Source organism: Perna viridis, chromosome 15 (assembly GCF_037379345.1).
Source record: "Perna viridis isolate PV_CMFRI_1.1 ecotype Kerala chromosome 15, ASM3737934v1, whole genome shotgun sequence".
NCBI classification, from domain to species: domain Eukaryota; kingdom Metazoa; phylum Mollusca; class Bivalvia; order Mytilida; family Mytilidae; genus Perna; species Perna viridis.
In genome coordinates this window covers 1,047,736-1,071,337 of record NC_142459.1, presented here as the reverse complement: position 1 = coordinate 1,071,337, position 23,602 = coordinate 1,047,736, and the positions used below count along the sequence as shown (strand labels likewise).

Below are 23,602 nucleotides of genomic sequence, written 5' to 3'. Positions count from 1 at the left end.
ATACAAATTCCCGATCAAAAGTGTAAATTTTGAATGTAATTCTGATTACTATAATACGATAAACTGGCAACTATTAATCTAAATAAAAACTTTCTATGACAACTGCTAAGGCCTCCTACCTTTATGTTTGTTTTGCTTTTATTATAGAGATCAAACCAAATTAGAGAGAAACAATTTCTTCAGCTAATTTCAGAAAAGAAAATGCAATTAATTTCGTCTTCTCTCTTTATTGTTTTGCTCAACCGTTTAAATAGAATCTTTATAATCTAACGTTCGCTAAGAAAATCAATAATATAAATCCAAATAATGTATACCGCATAACTTTAGTGGAAAGTAATGCAATAAAGACGCCGTATAAAAAAATAACTTGAATAAAAAAAAAACACACAAAAATAAACCAAAAAAATAGTAAAAAAAAAATAGTAAAAAAAGACATGATAGGATAAATGTATAAGGCAAATAACAGTACTTTAACAAGAAATATAAACAATATGCGAAATCGACACAAATCGGAAAAGCTACGCATTTTACCTCGATTCCAAGGCTCATTTGCATTTTGTTCTTTTATTCAACAGCATTTTATCGCGCCTGCGCTTTTTTGTATCGCTCACTAAATTGTCTTCTTTGTCTGATTAGTTCTTTCTTGAAAAAAAAAATTATTATGACACATATTTTTTTTTCGAAATCCTATCTTTGACCGTCAATTACAAGAGCCACATCTTATCATTTAAAAGAGACAAAAAATAGATAAATAAATATAAATTGTACAGTTCGTTGAATTGTTAATTTCAAATTTAATTTTTGTTTCTTCTTTATGTATTCCACCAAATGTTTAAGAATCATCAATCATTAATCGTCTTAATTCCAACCATCAATTATTTACTTTCTAGTGTTTGTTGAGACACAATGATGTTAATGCAGAAACAAATTACCTCTATTTAACATGTTATTCAAAATAATAACGGACAAGAGACATGTGTTACTTAAAATTTGCTTTAACTATATTTTCTATGTATGGGTCTTGATTCTATAAGTCATTGTTCACTTTTATTTGGTTGGTTAAGGTTAACAGTCGTACTAAGACGTATTAAACAGCAGTATTGGGCACACCTATAATTTCAAATATTTTATAGGCAAATTCAATCTGTACATACCGGCTCATCTAGGTAGAGATTCGTAATGCAAACAAATGACAGTATGTAATATCATGCATGTCCCAATATTGTGTCATTTGAACATATTCAAGTATACAAGTCTTCACAAACGAACATGAGTTACATTTTTATTATTTTTGTTTTGTTGTTGTTGTTGTTGTTATTTTATATTTTTTTTGTTTTTTTTGTTTTTGTTTTTGTTTTTGTTTATTTTGTATTTTGTTTTTGTATTTTGTTTTTTTTTTGTTTTTTTTTTGTTTTTGTATTTGTATTTGTTTTTGTTTTTGTTTTTTTTTTTTTTTGGGGGGGGGGGTAAATAATCAACCAAGTTAATAAATAACTTGTAATCCCATGATGAACATTTCAGTTCAACGGAATAAGTTCTAATTGTAATGCTTTTAAGATAATATAGTGAAATTAACATGATAAGTACCTCATCTGTCTTTGCTTCAAGTAAAGCACCATTTCTGAGTAAACATAGAATGACAGGCACGTGTCCTTCATTTGCAGCAAAATGTAGAGGTGTCCATCCCTAAAATGTATACAAATAATATCAATATCAATATAACGGTATCTGTTGTTTATCATTGAAGATTGTTATAAGTACAAAGTAAATCTCGGTCTCATAGAATGTGTTTTTTTCTCCCGCGTTTTGTCGCCTTCTTTTCTCGGTGACCTAATTTGACATGCTTCATGGTATAAACAATCTTTGTCCCGTATCTAGTTAGTCATTATCATTATTAGTATTATCTTTGTTATTGATAGTTTTATATCTCTATTGGTTAATTATATTTTAATACATGTTGACAGTCATCTTCGTAAACCAAACTGGGTTTAGGTTCTAATATAAATAATTTAAATAATTATAATGGAAGATTCAATTCAAAAATAAGATTAAGTATTAATTACTGTTTTAACTAGGAGGTAAATTGTTGATGCAAAGGACATGAAATCATACAATTTGAAAATACGCTTCTATAGTACTCTATTATTGTGATTTTAAGCATCGATTAATTTTCATTTTTCATATTTATGTTGTTTTAATCATTTTTATTCAATAATTGTGTGTTTTTGCGATTTTTAAACATTTTTGCCAAAAGATAACTTTTAATTTTTTTTTCAAAGGGCGGCAAGTTAAACAATTCAAAAAAGATAAAGGTACATGTAATAATTGTAATTGAAAACTAAAATGATCTCAAAATACTTTGATAAAATCATTCTCATACAGATGTTCCTGGTTTTATTTATTCGTTAGAAATGGACATACGATCATGCACACATTAATGGTAAGGTGGATTGACACCTCCTTCGTCTAGCAAGATAAAGATCCAGGTATATATTTTCTTTGTATGGATTGTTTGGGAGTCGAATACAGGTAAGATAAATCCTCACATTTTGTTTCGATGTTGAAAGAAGACATGGAGGACTTGTTGTTTAGGATTTCATCTTTGTCAAAAGTAGTACATTTGTAAGTGGCATTACCTGGGGTGTAATTATCAATACCAGATCCTTAACAAGGCAATTAAGATGATGCGCCTTACAAACGATTACAATTTTGTTTCAAGATGGTTATAAATTGTTGTAGACGGTTTGGTTGAACACTACCATGTATTAGTCCCTAAGAGTCGAGAAAATTTGAGATTATGTAGAAAAGATTATTCATAGAAACTTGTGTGCATAATACCGAAATATGCAAAATTGGACGAATTGGAAAGCCCACAATCTTAAGTTAGAAAATCGGAAAACGATTGCTGCACGGGTGTCCCATAGAACATTGACACTTTGTTCTAATTTAAAATAGTGTCCAACCTCTTAATGTAACGTACACAACTATTTATACTGCACCCCTAAATATTTTAGTGCTGCCAGAATTAGGTTATTCATATATTTCACTAAATTAATACAAAGATATTTTTTTCGTTTAATATATGGATTCTTTTTATTGTAAAGAAGAGACTCAATAATTTCAAATCTACGCACAATTTACCTAAAACATTTAAGATGAAAATGATATATTATCAGTGTAGGCTTACATTAAGGAAGATCAATTGTCTGCATGAATTATGTTTTTTTAATTACAGTTTTTTTTCTTGTCTCATCGGCAAAGGTTATTAGAATTTTCTAGGACAACTGTAAAGACCATTATTACAAAACAATATGTATAAACCGACACTACTGATATGTAAGTCTTACGGTCGCTGACATTTTGTTATAAGAAAAAAAAAACATTTGTTTCGAATATGATTTCAATAAATGCCATCATCTCCGTCTGTAACGAATAATTTTCCATGTTAAGTAAATCTAGCAGAAGGATGGAAATTAAATCATTTCAAAGATAAAATGTGTTAATGTACCTTGGGAAATTATCATTGATTGCTACAATGATTTTGACAGTAAGCTTTGCAAGATACAAAATATTGATATTAGTAGTTACAAGAGAGAGAATATTCGATTATACACATATCTGTTATATTAGTTTGTCAGAATGAGAAACAATCATGTTAGTTGGGTTAAATCCTTAGGTTTATCTAGTACTCCTCCGATAGATATAAAATGTTTCATTGATATTCAAATGTCAAAATACTTTAGTGTATTGCATTACATATGATGCCTTCCCAGATAGCCCGATCCTTTTTCAAATCGCTTTTTTTAATATTTTGATTTTTTTTCAAAATGTTTTGATAACGTTTTAAAAACATTTTACTGTTTAAGTTTGAAAAAGGTTTTCAGAACTGAACTGTTTATTGAACTATTTTTGAAATATTTAAATAACATGTCACTGTAATGTTTTTGGATCTATTTTTGAAACATATGCAATGTTATAAAAGTGTTTCTTATATGTTACGAAAAAATATTTTCTGATAATGTTTTCATTTCATTCCTTTGAAACAGGTTAAAACATTTCCAGATATGGTTTTAACACTGCTCTATGAAATGTTCATTAAATATGTGTAGAAATATAAGAAAAACATTTTAATACATTATTCTTTAAACACGCTGTAAAACGAATTTAGAAAATGTTTCTAAACTATATTGAATTACATATTTATTTTTCTTCTCATAAATCTTAAAGATGGAATATGAAATAAATAGGCCATGAAATAAAAAAATGAATATCTAGCACTATCAGACAATAGAGGCTATATATAATTACATCATTATTTATCTTATTTAAAATATTTTTAAAAGAAATCAGAAAACATATATTATACATGTACATGTATTGCTAGTCTTCTTAATTTGTCATGCATATTTGATTTACAATTAATTCATCCTAATTTACTGTTTCTTGACTTTTAATTAACCAATATCGATGATATATAGATGATGGCATCTCCATATAAGATGATAGTGTAAATGGTGTGCCAGATGCTGCTATTGAAATAGGTTGGAGCAAATCTATATCAGTGTATGTATTATCCTAAACACGTGAGAAAGAGAAAGGAGCGCATACTAGTTTGAAGACGATTTAAAGAGAACTGGATCTATCCAAGAAGATGTAAGTACAATTCTTTGTAATTAGATAGTTAAAAACTGTATGCCAAAGTACTTTGGATAAATGCTAATCTGTGTAACCTTGTGATATAAACATAGCTGGTCAGTAAGTCATTTTACAATTTCCCAGTCACAAGACAACATCACGCTGTGAAAGCAAACATTCAGGTGATTTCGGATTTTGATTTAATTTGTACTGCTACGCAAAATTTACGTGTTTCTCCGTTTCCGGTTTTGTATAATATTGAGTTCTAGCGCGATACAAATAGTCTGTGTAGTTTCGGCAAGCTCTGGCATAACGTATGAGTTGTGATACACTCCATACGCAGTTGCTGACGGCATGTTGCGACAGAAGAAAAGAGAGTTGAAATGAATGAAAAGTCAGCACGTTTGTCGTAAAGTTTGATCAATAGTTTTCCTTTACCATCGATTTCTTAGTGTACGTCAAGATATGAGGCTGACCTTACAGCGTCCGTAGTATCCTTTATCTCAAGTTCTTTAGGGTAGATGCGATGTATCAAATCCCCAAAATTAGGATTGTTTAAAGATAATACGTCATCTATATAGCGGAAACTGAGATTTAAGTATCTAGCCAAACGATATTCTTTTTTTCGGATCAAAACAGCTATACAGTCAACCTCACAAGAGTAGGTCAGCAAGTAAAGGAGCAGAATTTGTTCCCATTGGAATGCCGACCGTTTGTTGAAAAACACGTCCACCACACTGGACAAATATGTATCGATTTAAAATTCCGGCACCTTGTAGACATCTTTCTCTGTATAGTTGGAAGATGATTTGGAATTATTTCTTACAAAGTATGATAAGTCTCTACTACGAACTACATGTATATATTCATTATAAGAATGGATATTTCTTTTTATTTTCTCATAATATTGGCGAGATTGCATGTTTACATTGTAAGAAAAGCACATTGTAGTTAATGACTTTATGGGTACTGCGTAATCAGTTCTCGATAGGGATTCGACTTTCTGTATGGAGGGCATGAGAGACATAATTGGAGAGTTAAAATAAAGAAATTAAAATAATTCAATATATTTTTATCGATATTTCATATCTTCAGTTCCATATATTACTTCCAGAGAATGTTATATTTGATTAACTTTGATATGGCTAAAAAATTTTAATCACATCTGATTTTGTTTTATTTAATGTTTTTCGTATTGTAATTCGTAAAAAAATAATAGGTTTTTCATATCATTGCTCTTTTATATCTCTTAAAACATTAATAAAGACATGATGTTTTTAACGTTTTCTGGTAAGAAATATTCAGATACACCCAGTACTGCGTATAGTTTATTACTGACGTAGCCATGCCTATATCCTGACTGCGCATGACCGCTGCAGATATTCGCTTTTTTATGTAATACTGCCTATTAGCATCGCTATCGAGAACTCATGACTGTCGAGAACAGATGAATGCACGATATAGATATTAGTGTAAATGGTACGCTGCTATTGAAATAAGTGAGAGCAAATCTGTATCTGTGTGCATATTATCTTACAAAAGAACGTCCTATATATTAACCCGGTCATTAGTTTTGCCTATGTTTACTTTCACACTTAACGTAAATTCCTGACCAAACTTGGTACTTTTAAGGTATGTGTTGAAGTGAACAACTGTCTTCTGAATGAGTATAAACGTTTGTTGTCAACAGTTTACAACCGTCTCAAGGGGTTTTGGATTGTTGAATTTTACCAACTCCAGGGGTTTGGAATGTAGACTTTTACCCTCTGAAGGAATTTGGATTGTACTTTTACCCCCTCCAGGGTTTGGATTGTAAACACCATCTCCAGGGGTTTGGATTTTAGCCCTACCCCCTCCAGGGGTTTGGATTGTAGACTTACCCCCTCCAGGGGTTTGGATTGTACTTTTACCCTCTCCAGGGGTTTGGTTTGTATAGTTTTACCGTCTCCAGGGTTTGGATTGTAGACTTTTACCCTCTCCAGGGGTTTGGATTGTAGACTTACTGTCTCCAGGGGTTTGGGTTGTAGACTTTTACCGTCTTCAGGGATTTGGATGGTAGACTTACCGTCTCCAGGGATTTGGATTGTAGACTTTCACCGTCTCCAGGGATTTGGATTGTAGACTTTTACCCTCTCCAGTGGTTTGGATTGTACTTACTCTCTCCAGGGATTTGGGTTGTAGACTTCGACCCTCTCCAGGGGTTTGGATTGTAGACTTTTACCGTCTTTAGGGGATTGGGTTGTAGATTTTTACCCTCTCGAAGGGTTTGGATAGTACTTTTACCCTCTCCAAGGGTTTGGATTGTAGACTTTACCCTCTTCAGGGGTTTGGAAACGGAACGGAAATGGAAACGGAAAACCAACATGACAAATGTTATTCAGAATTAGTCTACGATGAATGTCAAGATAATTTAAAGATAAGGGGTAGCTTTTATGTAAATTAGTACCGGAAGTTATGGTTTAGGATTTTAACTAGAATGTGATTAGCGACTGGTACAGAGACACAACAGTTTAAGTTCTGTATCGGACGTGATATGAAACACAAATTTGTTTTAAACGATCTTTTTCTCTGAGGATGTATAGGTAATTCGACCTAAAACCATATTTAATGATTGCAAAGAAAATATAACAAACAATATCACAGGAAACATAAAATCATTGTTATTGTCATAACCTTATGATTGATCGAGTGGATGCGACACATCTGAACGATGGTTTATTTGGCTACACAACACAACAACGTTGTCTAAGAGCTTATGCCATTAATAGAAATCAGTCATTTATTCATGCGTTTGAAAACGTGGTCAAGGAAACCAAACTTTGACTGTTGATTAGAAGAGTATTATCAATTACAAACAATACCAATCATATGTATTGCAAATTTCAATATGTCGTGCACGTGTTTCAAGGTGAAACCCTTCATCCGCAGCATTAGAATTTGATTCCTGTGTATTTGAATCAAATACACAGAAAGATCTCAATCTAAAATATTTTATACAAGAACTCAAACCTAAAATCAATTGAAATAGCATCAAAGGGTGAATAAAGACAATGGAGGGAAAATAGACAAACATAAGAAAGAACATGAACTAGCTTTGAGAACACCGGAATTACATTTAAACTTATTGTACCGGTTGCTCTCGTGATTATTCATGACATACGGTCATATCACTCAGAGACTCCATTAAAACAACTTGTTAATTCGAACTGTAATCAACCAGAACACAACGGAAGGGTAAAGTCTAGATATGGAAAATACAGGACATAAAATAATCAAATCAACACGTACGAAGTAACAACAGAAATATTGTCCATAGTGAAGGATGGACGGCAAGCTAATCACAGTATCACCTGCTATCGTAGTGGCGTCAATCATATTTGGATACTAAAACATTCTAAAAATTTATTTCAAAATCTTAAGTACTGCAGCTTTTCGGAAATTAGTTATTTACAAACTTGTCACTTTTCATTTCTTTACACTGCGTTGTAACATGATACATTGAAATCCCGCTTGAAAGATTATTTGTAAATCGAAAAATTATGTTGCTCTTGGTAACAAATCCAAATATTTTTTTCTATAAAATTGAACAAGTGCAAAGTGTGCTAGACAGGAAAACAGGTTTGCAACTGTGCTCCTCTCCTAGCCGATTCGTTTGTGTGCTGATACGATACTGAATCTTTTCAAAATCTCGTTAAGAATAACAATATGAAAGATGCTAAATCCTTGATTTTTGCATACAAATACATTGATGATGTATTGTCCAACACCAACCCTCAATAGCTACCTTCAATATATCCGACAGAACTTGAGCTAAGGGAGACTACAGAAACAGCTTGTTCTACATTTTTTCGGATCACATCTCGAATTTTGTGACCGTGGGGAAGTCAGCACGAAGATTTATGGTGAAAGAAACTTTAATTTTGATATCATACATTTTCTTTACCTGTGCAGCAATAAACCCTCATCTCATACATGTGGTGTTTATATTTCACCACTGATTCGATGCGCAAGAGAAAGTGCTAAATAATCTGATTCTCTTGGACGCTATAAATATCTGAATCAATCAGGGGTATAAAGAAATGCGTCTCAATATTTATCTTACCAAATTCTACTTATGATGTCAGTGTTTGGTGAAAAAGTACTCAGTTTTTTTTCCTGAAATCATGGGTAATGATTATTTTGTTCTTTTTGAAATTGTTCATTTTGCTGATGTGACCGCCAATTTACCGATTATGACGCAACAGAATGTAAATGCAATTTCATCGCCACTGGTATATTCACACCTCAACGGCAGAGGGAGGTTAGAAACATTTGTTTAGCCCACCATTTCGTTTAAAATTCCTGTACAAAGTCAGGGTCATTGCAGTATCAGCTGTTCTGGTGGTTTAAAACATATTTTTCCAAATTTGTTTATGGATCTTACTTGATTATGAATCGGATTATTGTTTGGTAATTTTGATGTTACCCTTTTTTATAACTTTCTTGTAGACTTTATTGAAACAGTCCATGGTTTTAAAAAGAAGTGTTTTTCATTGTTATGTATGTATAGACTGCTACAGTAATACTAAACAATGTTCAGTAGACTAAAGCTACAGACAACTTAAACAATAAACAAGCATTGTATTGGTTACCATATGTCAACAAAAAAATGATACATTGTATCCACTGAAAAAAAAAACCAGAGATATTTACCTATACGAATAATCGTAAATATTTTTCTTTAAAAATTACTTCAGCTGTCACATTCCATTGTTAAGAATTGTTATTATAATAGATGTAAAGAATGAAAATATGATGAAGTGTTACTAGGCTTACAAATTTAAAAGAAACCGATTTTGGAAACAATCTATGACTTTTTATTTGATAAGTTCACCAACCATTACTGTGAAAGCATTTGTATTTGTTGGGTAGAAATTACTTTCGCGGTTTTCGTGGGTTTGGTAAAACACTAAATTTGAAAAAATAAATTTTCCATTTGTTTGTATGGTTAGATCATAATGGCTATTTCTAGTATCGAAGGCCATTTTTTATCGGATCAAAAATCCAAGGAAACAAAAACTTTAAATTTTCATTCGATTTTTTCACATGTTTCTGAGGATGAGATTGTTTTTGTTCTTTGAAAAAGGGCGCTAACTCTAACATGCACAGATTCTCAGAAACATTTACACACAGATAGATTACATCTTGCTAAACACGTTTACCAGATATAAGAATTGATTAAATCTAACGGTCTTGGAGATATATTCGAAAAAGTGAAGTCTCAGCCCTATGTTATATTTTTAGAAACTCCAGCCAGGTTTTTAAATGGATCAAAATCGAAGCAAACACCTTGTGCAGGATATTCTGAGATATAATTATACCGATACTAACTTCAAAATAAGCAAAACACATTCATAAGGGTGCTAATTCGAAAATAGGTGAACAGATTTTCACGAACATTGGACCACAGATAGATAGCATCATGCTTAAAACACTTTTACCCTATATCAGACTTGGCTAAACCTAATCATTTGGCGTTATATGACCAAAAAAAATGAAGTAATATATATGAAGACTAAAGGGATGTGAGAACTCTACCGTCTATTGACCAAACTTTACGACAAACGTTCTGACTTTTCATTCAGAATTGTCAACTTTCTTTTCACCTGTGCCAACATCCCTTTAGCACCTGCGTATGGAGTGTTCATATGACAACTCATAAATTATGCCAGAGCTTGCAGAAACTACACAGACTTTTTGTATCGCGCTAGAACTCTAACAAATAGGCTTCTGGAACAAGGTTATGTTGCTACAAGATTGAAGTCATCACTACATAAGTTTTATGGTCGTCATCATGAACTCAAAGATCGTTATGGTGTACCCATCTGCTTTATTCTAATTTATTCAACATGTCATAGTTTTCCTTTCCTCTTTTGTCTACCTAAGACGACTTGACTTGTTTATGAGCAACTCGGCGGATGTTTCTAGAAAAGCAGATGATGCTCGCCCTATCGGTGCACCCGGTTAATGCTCCCCGAGTTGCTCATTTACCTTTTTTTATTTTTGTTACTTTGCATGTATTATTTCAGTTACTTAATGTTCTTTGTTGTGTTTGTCTGTTTTCAATGTCTGGTCTGGATAACATTATTTTTGTTTCCGCTAGATTCTTGGTTCCGTTGATTTTCTTGCAATAATTGTAATTCAATAATGGAAATTAAAAGATATGGCAATCGCATATTTTTAGAAAAAATATCATTTTAAAGAATTTGGACTAAGATATTTGCTTTGTAGCCACCTACAAAGTATTATTTTTGACAATTTTAGCATTTATACCATAAAATGTGTTTTTTTTTTCTATAAAAAAATAATGTGTAACCTCATAGTAAAGCAAACTTTGGATAAAATCATTTGACATTATTGTACCAGAAATAAGTCTTCATTTTATCCTATATTTATTTGATTTTATTCTGGATTACTACATATATCAGTGGATCAACAGTGTTATGTACAGGATAATCATTTGGATGTAATGTAAAAAGAACTTAAAATGTAATTACAATTATCTTGGTGATCATTTAACAGTCATATGTCAATTTTAACTTGGAAACATATTCAAAGAATGTGATTATCATAGGATAATCATGCGATATCCATATGAAGGCTGAAGCATATTTGTGTACAGTAATCATATCCCACTCGTTCGATATAATTATCATTTCATTATAACATGTTGAAAACGATATGATTCATATTTGTTAATGATTGGCTGGTCGTCACAGAATATTTATACAGTAGTGATTTTTTTTATCTAAAAGTATTTTAGTGTTTAAGGACTAAAAATGTACCGGACAAATACGAATGTGGCAACATAAAATACGGCATTGAGAATGAAGCATGGGGAACAAGATATCAACATACATTGTGTATTATAAAAATTTTATGATAACGTCTAGACAAGTAACACAAATTATGAAATGAGCAAACAAAAACGTTCAGAATAAAGCCAAACCAAAGATGAATGAGCAACACGACCTACACAAACAAACTGGGAATATTGGTGGAACATTATGTAAGACGTCCTAAGTCTGTCACAAAAACCCAGCGAATGCTCTTTCAAATGCAACATCCGGTTTTGACGCTAGGGAAATAAACTATATTCCAACGATTAAGACCAGAGAGGAAAATAGACACACTATAAAGGACATGAAATAAACAAATTAGCACGTATAAAGAAACACAAATATATGAGCATCAAAGACTCTACTAGAAACATGAGTATGAAGCAGGTGCACCAGTTTATGAAAGGAGCGGAGGGAATTAAACCATTATTTGCTCATTCTTATTTCTTTGCGCAAAAACCAACAAAATTGTCAGACACAAAAGGGTGGTCTTACACCAGGCAACCACTCATTGGATCTGCAATTGTAAGCTACTGTTGAAAAATATCTCAATTTTCAGAAAATTTTGAAACGACTACTGAAAGGTGTTTGTTGTATCGCTCTGGTCCTTTGACAATGTTTTATGTGCTTAATGAATCTCACAATATAAGAACTTGATATCGGATATGTAATTTAATAGAATCAGTAAAAAAAGGTAGGAGACACAAGATTTTTCATTTTGTGTCCACATTTAGGGTGTATGTATGTAAAATGTTAATACGTGAATTAAACACGATTTAAACAATTTGACGATTTTTATATTGTAATCTTATTTAGAAATTAACAGGCAAATGTTCCAACCAATTTGTTTTAATACTGCTGAGTAGAGGTAACTCCTTGAAACACGTATACAGGATATCGAAATTAAATATATATAAAACTTGTACTTTTTGTATTTAAGAACCACTGGATCGACTGCTGGTGAACCTGAGGTCCCCAAAGATATTCACCAACCAATTAGTCAGACTTTTTTGACCACGAATTTTATCATATTTTATCCACCTTTTTATACTCTTGCAGTATTCCAAATCTAAAAATACGTAAAACACAGAAGCTTCATTCCGTCCATTGCATATGGTAGAACCTCTCGGTGATTTGACTTCCTCTTTCGATAGTTTCAGTTTTGAGTACTTTTTGTATACAACTAATATTTTGATTATGGTCTTCCTACATATTTGTTTTAAAAAATCTGAGGAGAGATAACTCTTTGAAACACGTGTACATCATATCAAATGTCACAATATAGAAAACTGGTATACCATTTTTGCATTTAACATTATTCAAATTCTAAATTACTAATATTTTGACTTGATCAAAAATAAAAGGTCTCAGTATCGTATTAATTTTCCCACAGACATCTAGCGTGAAGTGCATATTTTTAGGATTTTAATAAAAATATGGACATTGATTCAATAAACCTTTCACTTATGTATCATTTCTAGGAAGATATGAAAAAATAATTTGCCGCAAAGAAAGTAGGATGAGTCCACGACGATCAGACAGAAAAGTAGTTTTGAACTATAAAAATAACCTATTTCTCTAAGTTCAGTTTCGTTTTGCACTCATCAAACCAACTTTTTCAGTGGAACATTTTTATGTTTTTTTTTGTTAGATTTGCTTTAAAAAATGTTTGTCATCTTAACCATGTCAACCATGACGTTACTTATGCCATTCTGTGTGGTATAATACAAAGCTTTCTTGTTTTGAAATCATGTTCAAATACATATTTTAAAAAAATCCCAATTTCTATTACGGAGGGTTGTGCACACTATCAACTAACAATTTACCTTGTTTACATTGTGGCATTATCTATAATAAAGTCTTATTCAGCTAATGCTATTTATGAAAACTTGTTTGCAAAAATATTCAATCTTCAGATTAAACGAAATAAGTTAAATCAAGAAGAAAAATTGAAATCATTCATTGAACAAAAGTTCCGTAAGCGAAACTTTTTCGTCTTTTGGAAATCTATTATTTTCATCTGGATATTATATACTTATCAGTAAGTGATCTTTGTGGAGAACATACTGAAGACTTGAATAACAAACGTGGAAGGTATTCATTGCTTGTGTGGTATAATTTATTTTAAAATTCATTAACATTGATTGGTATATTATTGGTAAGATATTCTTTTGCTGTTTCATGGACCGCTGATACTGCAATGACAAAAAGAGACAAGATATGAAGGACTTAAAAGTTATTTCGGATTTAATCTTTGTCGAAAGTAGTTCGTTTGTAAGTGGCATTACCTTGGGGTGTTCCAATCAATACCCGATTCCTTAACGAGCCAATTTAGGTGATTTACAAATAATTACAATATTGTTTGAAAATAGTTTTAAATTGTTTTAAACGGTATGGTTTGTGACTAACACGTCAACTGCTTCTATTCCCAAAGAGTCTGGAAAATTTGAGATCATGTAGAAATCATCATGGTGAACACACTTACTACATTTATGACTGGCTTAACCTATTGATGTTGGAGATTTATGCGTATAACTGCTGTATGTCCATTATAACACAATTTTAGTAACATCGGTCAATTTTCCAAAAAGGCTCTAACTCCAACGTAAGTCAATTGATTTTCACAAATATACTGCCCACAGATAGATCTAATCACACTTAATTATTTTACCCTATATACGGTTCTGGAGAAATATGCAAAAAACTTTTGCCTCAAAAATATGTTCTAATTTCAGAAACTACAGCCAGATGTTTTCGACTGATCAAAAATGTAAAGAACCTTGTTATATATTATATTTTTAAATTCAAAACCTTCAAAACTTCATGCATTAAATGTCAAAATGTAGAACATCTCGGTGCGTTCTAATTCGGCATTTTTGGAAATGAGTTATTCAGGTATATAAGACATTTTTCGATGAACACATTTCTATTTATTTGATTATTATTATTTTGACAAAAGATTATTCATAGAATCACGTGCGGATAATAAAGAAATTTGCAAAATTTGACGAAGAGGGGGGCACACACTCCTAGGTTAGAAAATCGAAGGAACCATTGATGCACGGGAAGTCTCATAGAACATTGACATTTTATTATAATCCAAAATAAAGTCAAAACCTCTAACACACAATATATCTACACTACAACCCTGGATATTTAAAGTGATTCATACAACCGCTGCTGCCAAAATTATATCATTCATTTATTTCACTAAATTAGTACAAAGATATTTATTTCGTTTAATACGTGTATACTTTTTATTCAAAAGTAGTGATTTAATAATTTCAAATTAACACACAATTTATCTAAAACATTTACGATGAAAATGATTCATTTTAAAGAATAATCACGCGAACCAAGGTTATAGCTGTAATCAAAAGAATGTAATCCAGGGACGAAGACCAGACATGGAATACAAACATGCACAACAAAGAACATAAAGTAACTAAAATCATACATACAAAGTAACAAAAGTAAATGAGCAACTCGGACTCTGGACCAGGTGCACCGGTAGGGTAAGCGTCCTCTGCTTTTCTAGAAACACCCGCCGAGTTGCTCATAAAAGTCAAGTCCGGGGTAGACAAACGAGGGAAGGAAAACTATGACCCGTTGAATAAATCAGTTTTCATGGTGCTGATGGATACATCATAACGATCCACGAGTTCATGATGACGACCATAAAACTTCTGTAGTGATGACTTCAATCTTGTAGCAACATAACCCTGTTCCAGAAGCCTATTTGTTAGAGTTCTACCGCGAAACAAAAAATCTGCGTAGTTTCGGCAAGCTCTGGCATAACGTATGAGTTGTGATATAAACACTCCATACGCAGGAGCCGAAGGGATGTGGCCACGGATGAAGGGAAAGTTGACAATTCTGAATGAAAAGTCATCACGTTTGTCGGAAAGTTTGGTCAATAGTTTACCATCGATTTTTAAGTGTAGGTGAAGATATGAGGCTGACTTCACAGTGTCTGTAGTATCCTTTATCTCAAGTTCTTTTGGGTAGATGCGATGTATCAAATCCCCGAAATTAGGATTGTTTAAAGATAATACGTCATCTATATAGCGGAAACTGAGATTGAAGGATCTAGCCAAACGATATTCTTTCTTTCTGATCAGATCAGCTATAAAGTTAGCCTCATAAGAGTGAAGGAATAGGTCAGCAAGTAAAGGAGCACAATTTGTTCCCATTGGAATGCCGACCGTTTGTTGAAAAACACGTCCACCACACTGGACAAATATGTTCTCAGTTATAAATTTCCGCGTTTTGTAACCATCTTCCTCTGTATATTTGGAAGATGATTTGGAATTATTTCTTACAAAGTATGAGGAATCTCTACCAAGAACTATATATTTGTATCTAGGTGTATTATCTTTTTTGGAAAAACAACAATGAATAATGTTTTTAAGTCGGGATTCTAACTGAGTATGGGGAAAAGAAGTATACAGTGTTGAAAAATCTTAGGTTTTAATGCTATTATATTCAGATAATAGTCTTGAACTGATTGTCTCCAAAATTTTTTTTCGAATTTTTCAGGATCCACATTGAATTCATACCACTACGGGAGTAACAAGTGTTGTGGTAGGACTGTAGACCCTCTTTGACAGTTGTGAGTATAGAAGTTAAAAGTTTTGAAAGAGGTTTGGTGGTACATTTTGCAGATCCAACTATGAAACGTTGTTTGTATGGATTCTTGTGAAGTTTAGGAATCCAGTACATAGACAGTAAATCACAATCATCGTCCTTGGTAGAGAGACCAAAAGAGGATAGCACAGATTTATGGTTTTCCAAAATATCTTCTTTAGAGAGAGTGGTAGCAGTGTAGATCTTATCACTGCTATTACTTTCTACGTCTACCTCTGATAATAAACATTGGATATTAAACGTTTGCAGACAAAAACAATGTTGTTTTGGGCTTTGTCTGCTGGTACGACAACATATTTGTCATGTATAGTAGACAATGTTTTTGCTACATCGGGGTCTTTGAAAACTGATGTAGCCTCGACACTCATTGACCTACTTAAAACGTTCATTCGTTTCAAAATTAAAGACCTCACGGCCTTTAACCACTCACAGAGAATCAATGTCTTCTTGTTCTCGTTTTATCCATTTTCTTGCATAGTCCTCGACGGCATCCATAAGAACTTTAAAGTTATAATTCCAATTTATGGAGCGTGGTTCACGGTACTTGGGACCTTTAGAAAGGACGCAGAGATTCGTTTTCTATAATGGTTAAATCTCCCGTAACGACGTGACCAAAAGGACCATATTTGAATGGAGAGGTTTTGCAAGAACAAAGGAGGTGGTTTAGCCTTGAAGTCCTCAATCTCGAGATTCTGCAATAGCCTTTTATAATTGAAAATTTTGGATGCGATGGGTGAAGTATAGTAATATGAATATCGATTTGTCTTTGAAATATGGGGGAATTTGTTGGTAACGTTTTGGTGATGGAGGATGACAGCCAAATGAATTGCATCTATACCTTTGTTGACAAACGGTAGTGGAAGAAATGATCGTTTTTCTTCATCTTGACTTTTCACACAAACTGGTTGACAGAGTCTGTGGAAACCAATATCCAAAATGATGGCAACAAGTCTGTATAATGATAAGGTGGGGTCAGAAACAGGAGTGTCAAGACTTGTTTTGTAAAGGGTAGGTTTGTATTTAGGAATATCTGTATAACAGGAACCCATCATTACCTGTAAATACTTTCAAGCCTCTATAAAATTTTATCAGGCGTTGTTTTATGCAGATAATGTTCAAGCTTCTACTTTTTTTTAGGTCGAGGGTATTAATGGAGAAAATAGTCAGACTAGTCTGACACTTAATAAATGTTTATCGGGTATTATTTTTAATCTTTGATTAATGACTTAAATAGAATGTTTTACATTTACATATGAGATGGAAAAACTAAAAAAGATAAAACGTAAAACATTCAAAGTTGACAAAGACGATGGTGGTTTAAAGATGGTCGATCTACATTCTTTATGTATTTGAAAATAGGGTGGGGGAGAAGGCTCTTTTTACAAAAAAGAAGGAGAGTGGCAATGTTTACTTGATATTAAATTAAAAGACTTTGAGGGGTTGCGACCTTTTGTTTACAAACGAGAAAGTTATTAGAAGTATCTAAAAATGTTAGGAATTCGTTTTGGAAAGATGTGTTTTATGCCTTATCGTTATCTTAAACAATACAAAAACGTACATATATCAATGAGTGCTTAAGCTTAGAAATTTTAAATTTTGCGCCTTTACAAAATGTTTCTTACTTTATTAAGTGTGAGGATTCAGATGTCAAATATCTTAGTGATGTATTTGATATAGTCAGGAAACAGGAAACAATTGCTCACATTTACAGAACTGAAATGCAAGGTGCATAAACAACTTTTGTTAAATATGTCTCCTTAATATCAAGTATTCCTATTAGTTGGAGGCAATTTATTAAAAGAAAATGTAGATAAAACAGTGATAAACACGGCTGAGAATTCATATTTGAAACTTCTTGTTAATAATAAATGTATTAGATTTATTTATCGTCATTTAGTGAAATTAGAATGCTGTCTTCCAATGAAAAAAATTTGACATGGGAAAGTAAATTACATACTGAAATTCCAGATGGAAAAAAAAATTCCCCTAAATAAGAACTGTTGTAGTAATTTCCAATACAAGTTTTTACATCAATTTGTACCTACAAATATGTTTTTGTACAATATTCAAATTTGTGTTATTTTTATAATCAGAGTATCGAAACTATAGAACATTTGTTTTTTTGTTTGTTTTTTGTTTTTTGTTTTTTTTGTATTACTTCAAGTGTTCCTGAGGCAAATATCAGATTTTTTTGTTATGTATTGGAAAACAGTATAAAATCAAATGCAAATTGAAAGAAAACGGCTTAACTGTTGGGTTAAAGCAAAAAATTCGACATTACTATCGCATTGAACATTTTATTGCCAAGAAAAATAATGTTTTGTTCAGATTTGAGGAGATATTGGGTCCTATTAGAAATATTTCAGATATTTGATAACTAAAATGTGTCTTTCAAATTAATATAACATAGCGAGGAATATATTCATGTTCACATTACCCAATAACACTCGATCAAGTAGTGATGCTGGGGGATGTTTGAAAACCCTGACTGTATTATACAAATAAAAAAATGTCATGTTTTCTTTTCAAATATTTCCCTTCTTTCGACATTCCAACCCTTGAATATTTATTTCTTGTATTAACACCTACGGATGCAATAATGTAACTCCTACGACAATCTCTGATAGAACGTATTGGTGCTAGTGTTGGATTCCTCTTACAATAGCTTAATTCTAAATAGCAAAAACAAGACGAAAAAAACAAGACGAAAAACAAAAGAATAAAATATAATAACTTAAACACTAGCAATATGAAATCTTTATAAAATAAACGTCAACGACACCTGCCTTATTGAAAGTTAATATAATCTGGTAAAATCGTGGGTACACTTGGTCATTCCATCCAACGAAGAATTACGATGTAAAAGAAATATCCTATACGGGAAATGGATGACAATTGTCCGAAATAGATAGATGGATAAAAATTCAGATAAAAACTACCATAAAACATGGGATCGACCAAACTACATATCGTCAAACGTCGGTATTTGGTTTTGAATTTGATATAATGTGGCAATAAAAAATGCGACATCAAATTAAAATCTTTACAACAATATTTCGAAGGAAATGGTCATATAAAATATAATATCTAAAGAAATATCAATCATTCGACAACATTTGAGATATGCTTTTAAAAGAAAATTGATTTTAACAACGAAAGCAGTATGGCTGAGGTGGCAGGTATGATATATTTTAGTAAACGTTTGAAAGACTCTCAATTTGCAAGCCTGAAACTGACCTTGATGTTAAAGGGAAATAATTCAAAACAAGGGTTAAAATTCTACAACAAAAGTGTCACCCTCCAGCAACTCTTTATAAACTAGGAAATTGAAGTATTGATTAAATGTTTCAAGTGAGTACAGTGAGGAATATGTCTTTTATTAGGTGGGAAAATATTTTAAAATGACGTTTCTACTGCCAACCAAGATTCCTCTAGATAAAATACTCAAATTGAAATACTGAAATATTCTCTGTATTGAGACAGAACGACTAATGGCTATGCTCGTTCTTCAATATTATTCATTGTAATTTCATATTTCGTATCCTTACTAAAAATTTGCATGACTTTAGCCATTAATTTGACTGAGAAAGAAGTTTTTTTCTAATGCCTAACAACAATATAATTTAAAACATTAAAAATATAACTACATGGTGAACTCTTCCGAAACTTTGTTTATAGATTTGTATTTGAATAGTCCATATTATATCAGTTTTGTATGAAATATTAATTATGGAGTTTTTTTTTTGCGATGGTAAATTAAAGTTTTTTATATAGGCAAATAGCTTAAATTTGCCCTCTTTTGTTAGTTTGGTACAATAAAAGCCAACAATTCTTTGACTACATAAATATAATACAAAGTTTATGTTAAATCTTATATATCAATTCATTTGAAGTGAATTCGACTTAATGTGCAGTTAAACAACTTGTAAAAATGACCCTAAAATATAAAATATGGATCCGTTTGGCTAATGGTTCAGGTTTCTAAAAATGGCGATATTTTAGTCTTTACTGTTCAAAATCTGGAACGTGAATTTTCTTAAGAATTTGTCAATGGATGTACGACAGTTAGTATGATATCTTGTGCAAATTTGAAGAAAACTCAATCATGGGAAAATTTTGGGGTACATTGTCCGTCTATGATTATATAACTTGTGTAACAAAACAAAATACACCGATAAAACGTGGCATGCATTCAAAGTAAATTATGTATTAATCTTATAAATTTGAAAGGCTCAATACAAAGTGTTGAGTTTAAATGAAATAAAGATATTTAAAGTAAGATGAACCGGAAATTATTTATATAAATAACAATTTGCTTTGATCTTTCTGTGACTACTACAAACGCCTCCTACCTTGATGTTCGTTTTATTTTTATTTTAAAGTAGTCAATACAAATTATGTCAATTACCTTAAAAAGGTTTGTACGTGCAATTGAACTGATAGTTTCTTTTCGTTATTATACCACATGGACGCTATGGTTCATATTTTAATGGTCTAGGAAGGTGCAGCACCGATAACTTTACTACACAGTTGTAGCCAAATTGTACAAATTGTAATAATTTTATGACACACTGTATTTTTTTCTGCGACAACCAATATTTTTAACAAATTAAATGAAATGATCAACTCAGAAATCCATGCATCAAATTAACTTTGTATTTATTGAAATGTATTACCCAGTAAATAACACAAAAACAACCGAAAAAATCGAGATATTTCATATTTATAACCACATTCCGTAAACATGTAGCTTTACCATTCATCCGTGAATAAAACAAGAGTTAAACAGACCATTTGTTTTATTTTTTATTATTCTTCAGAAATTAGCAGGAGGATGTTCCAGTCGATATATCTTAACAGTATATTCAAATACATGCCCCAAAACGTTATGGGATTTTGACTTCATAAAATAATATTGAATTGGTAAATGGACCTGTTGTACCTGCAGGGAAAACAAACTCTACTTTTTTCCAAGTAAGCATATCCTTGGAACCTAAACAAACAAGCCGAAATATTCTAATATTGCAAAAAAAAAAAAAAAAAAATTATCATTTTTTTTGGATCACGGACCTACAAAAAAATGGACGTATACAGACACCTTAATTTCTGGTATACTACGCACCTCGTCTAACTTTCTAACTGTGACACGTAACTGTTTTGCCTTGGCTACTGTGTGTCTTGATTAACCATTTCTTATTTTTGCAAAGTAAGGTCATGCTTTTAGTAATGTTTTGATATAATCGTCATGATCGAAATTATCATTGATTTATTATTGAAAACTTTGGTCTTGTTATATCTGTGTGTTGAGTCGGCAGTACAAAACGCTTGAGAACCCTCTACATGTATAATTATGTTCCAGTAAGAAGTCGATTAAAAAAAATGATACTATAACAATTGAAAAATAAAATATGTATTCTTACCGATAAATCTCTTGCATTAATCAGTGCACCTTCCTTGAGTAATACGGAAACAACAGGTTCATGGCCATTCAATGCAGCCAGGTGTAGAGGCGTCCTTTCCTGAAATAAATTGTTATTTTATATGTATGTATCTTGATTCTATAAGTCATTGTTCACTTTTATTGGGTATGTTAAGGTTAAAAGTCGTACTAAGACGTATTAAACAGCAGTATTGGGCACGCCTATGGTTTCAAATATTTTATAGGCAAATTCAATCTGTACACACCGCCTCTTTCTTATAAAAGAACGTCCTATATATTAACCCGGTCACTAGTTTTGCCTATGTTTACATTCACACTTTACGTAAATTCCTGACCAAACTTGGTACTTTTAAGGTATGTGTTAAAGTGAACAACTGTCTTCTGAATGAATATAAACGTTTGTTGTCAACAGTTTACAATCATTTTCAAGTATTTTTGAATAGTTTTGCAATAGATGTATGTTTAAACTATTTTTCATCGTTATGATACTAGTATGAATATTGTGATTATGTTTATAAGTACTTAGATATTTTGATTTGAATCTGATCAGGACATTTATTTTGAAACTTTGAAGGTAATTTTAGAATTTTTAACATTACTTCTTGTCCTGCATGGAAAGCAAAATTGACAGAAAAGTTGAAACATTTACAGTACATATATTGTCAAAATTGGCTTCATAATACATGTAATATTGAACATGTTCTGTAAGTTTTGACTATAATGAATTTTTTGCATATTTATGTTTGTAATATTGTTTTCTTTTTTGTCTTTTTGTTATTGTAGACTTTTACCCTATCCAGGGGTTTGGATCGAGTTTATAAAGTTCATAGTTTTGAGTTTTATAATGCTTGTAATTTCGAAATTGATTTGGTTTTATAAATGATCTCCCTCTTTGTCAGGGAATAAGGATTACAAAAAGCTCATACCTAATGATTTAATTTACCAAATAAACCAAGATGATTATTTTTTTTTTAAGTTTTATATAGTGATGAGAATCTGATTGGACCATGGCAATTGATAATGTCATTTACTAGTCTTTTAGTGTATCTGTTCATTCATTTGACCGCAATATGCAATCACTGTTTTACATAAATCAGTAGCAGATCCAGAAACTCCGATAATGTGGGGAAATATGACCTTTGAGGGGGCTCAATATTGGTACATGTAATATCATTAATTTTCTATGAAATCAATTTTTTTTCAAATATGAGGGGGACCATAGGTCTCTCTTGGATCCACCTCTGTTTTTGCTGAACTCCAATAAAGTTTTTATTATAGAACACATGTATGAAGTTTGGTTCCATGAATATCAACTTCCTTTTTGAAGAGGACATACATTTAAAAGGTGTACATAGCTCTGCTCACCACAATTTCAGCTTAAAAACTCAATTCATGATTTTGCAAACTGCAAATAATTTCTTGATACAAAACAGCATGTTTTAATCTTGCAGACAATGGTATTTCTAGGATGGACACATACACCAGTTGCAAAAAAAAAAACAAAAAAACAAAAAAAACAAGTAATATGTATTTGATAGTATGTATTAATTGTTCCTGTAGTTTTAAATATAACTACTGTAGGTATGTATATCGTGACTATATCATTAATCATGCACATCTGTTTTTTCAGGAAACCAAAGAACGGAAATGGGCGCTGCTTGAGATGCCTGAAGATGAATAAGTGAACAGACAAAACCTATCTTTGAAATTTCGTTTAGTTGGTTGCTACATCTTCAAAATGTAGAGACTTTCTTATCTCATGTTAAATCTGTTGTATATAGATGCATGTTTTGCATTAAAATATTCATAATTTAGATTGTTTTGAAAAAAAATGTAATTAAAAAACATTATAATAATATTATAGTGAATGGTTGTTGAAAACGTTAATATAACATTTCTGCAACCATACATTTTTACGTTTTAAAAAATGTTTTCAGTCTTTTTAAGGAAACATTATAATAACATAAATAGTGAATGGTTATTGAAAACGTTTGTGTAATTA

At 31.6% G+C, this 23,602-nt stretch overlaps 1 protein-coding gene and 1 long non-coding RNA gene across 11 annotated transcripts in view; one reads left to right on the top strand and one right to left on the bottom strand.

Annotated features, from left to right (window-relative positions):
• The window catches only part of LOC148596472 (uncharacterized), a 35,218-nt gene extending 11,859 nt beyond the window's left edge, over positions 1–23,359 (top strand). Inside the window, exons 2-4 of the long non-coding RNA XR_015919201.1 lie at positions 2,410–2,486; positions 4,479–4,653; positions 23,231–23,359. This is a non-coding gene — a long non-coding RNA (uncharacterized LOC148596472). The remainder of the gene's footprint in view (positions 1–2,409; positions 2,487–4,478; positions 4,654–23,230) is intronic.
• The window catches only part of LOC148596471 (uncharacterized), a 281,131-nt gene that overhangs the window by 201,312 nt on the left and 56,217 nt on the right, over positions 1–23,602 (bottom strand). For 9 of the 10 annotated variants that reach the window (XM_088564182.1, XM_088564181.1, XM_088564179.1 and 6 more), the window contains 2 exons: positions 21,581–21,679; positions 1,588–1,686 (listed from right to left, as the gene is read on the bottom strand). In XM_088564182.1, coding sequence (XP_088420308.1) covers positions 1,588–1,686; positions 21,581–21,679 — 198 coding nt within the window. The remainder of the gene's footprint in view (positions 1–1,587; positions 1,687–21,580; positions 21,680–23,602) is intronic. The other variant, XM_088564185.1, reaches the window with a different exon arrangement.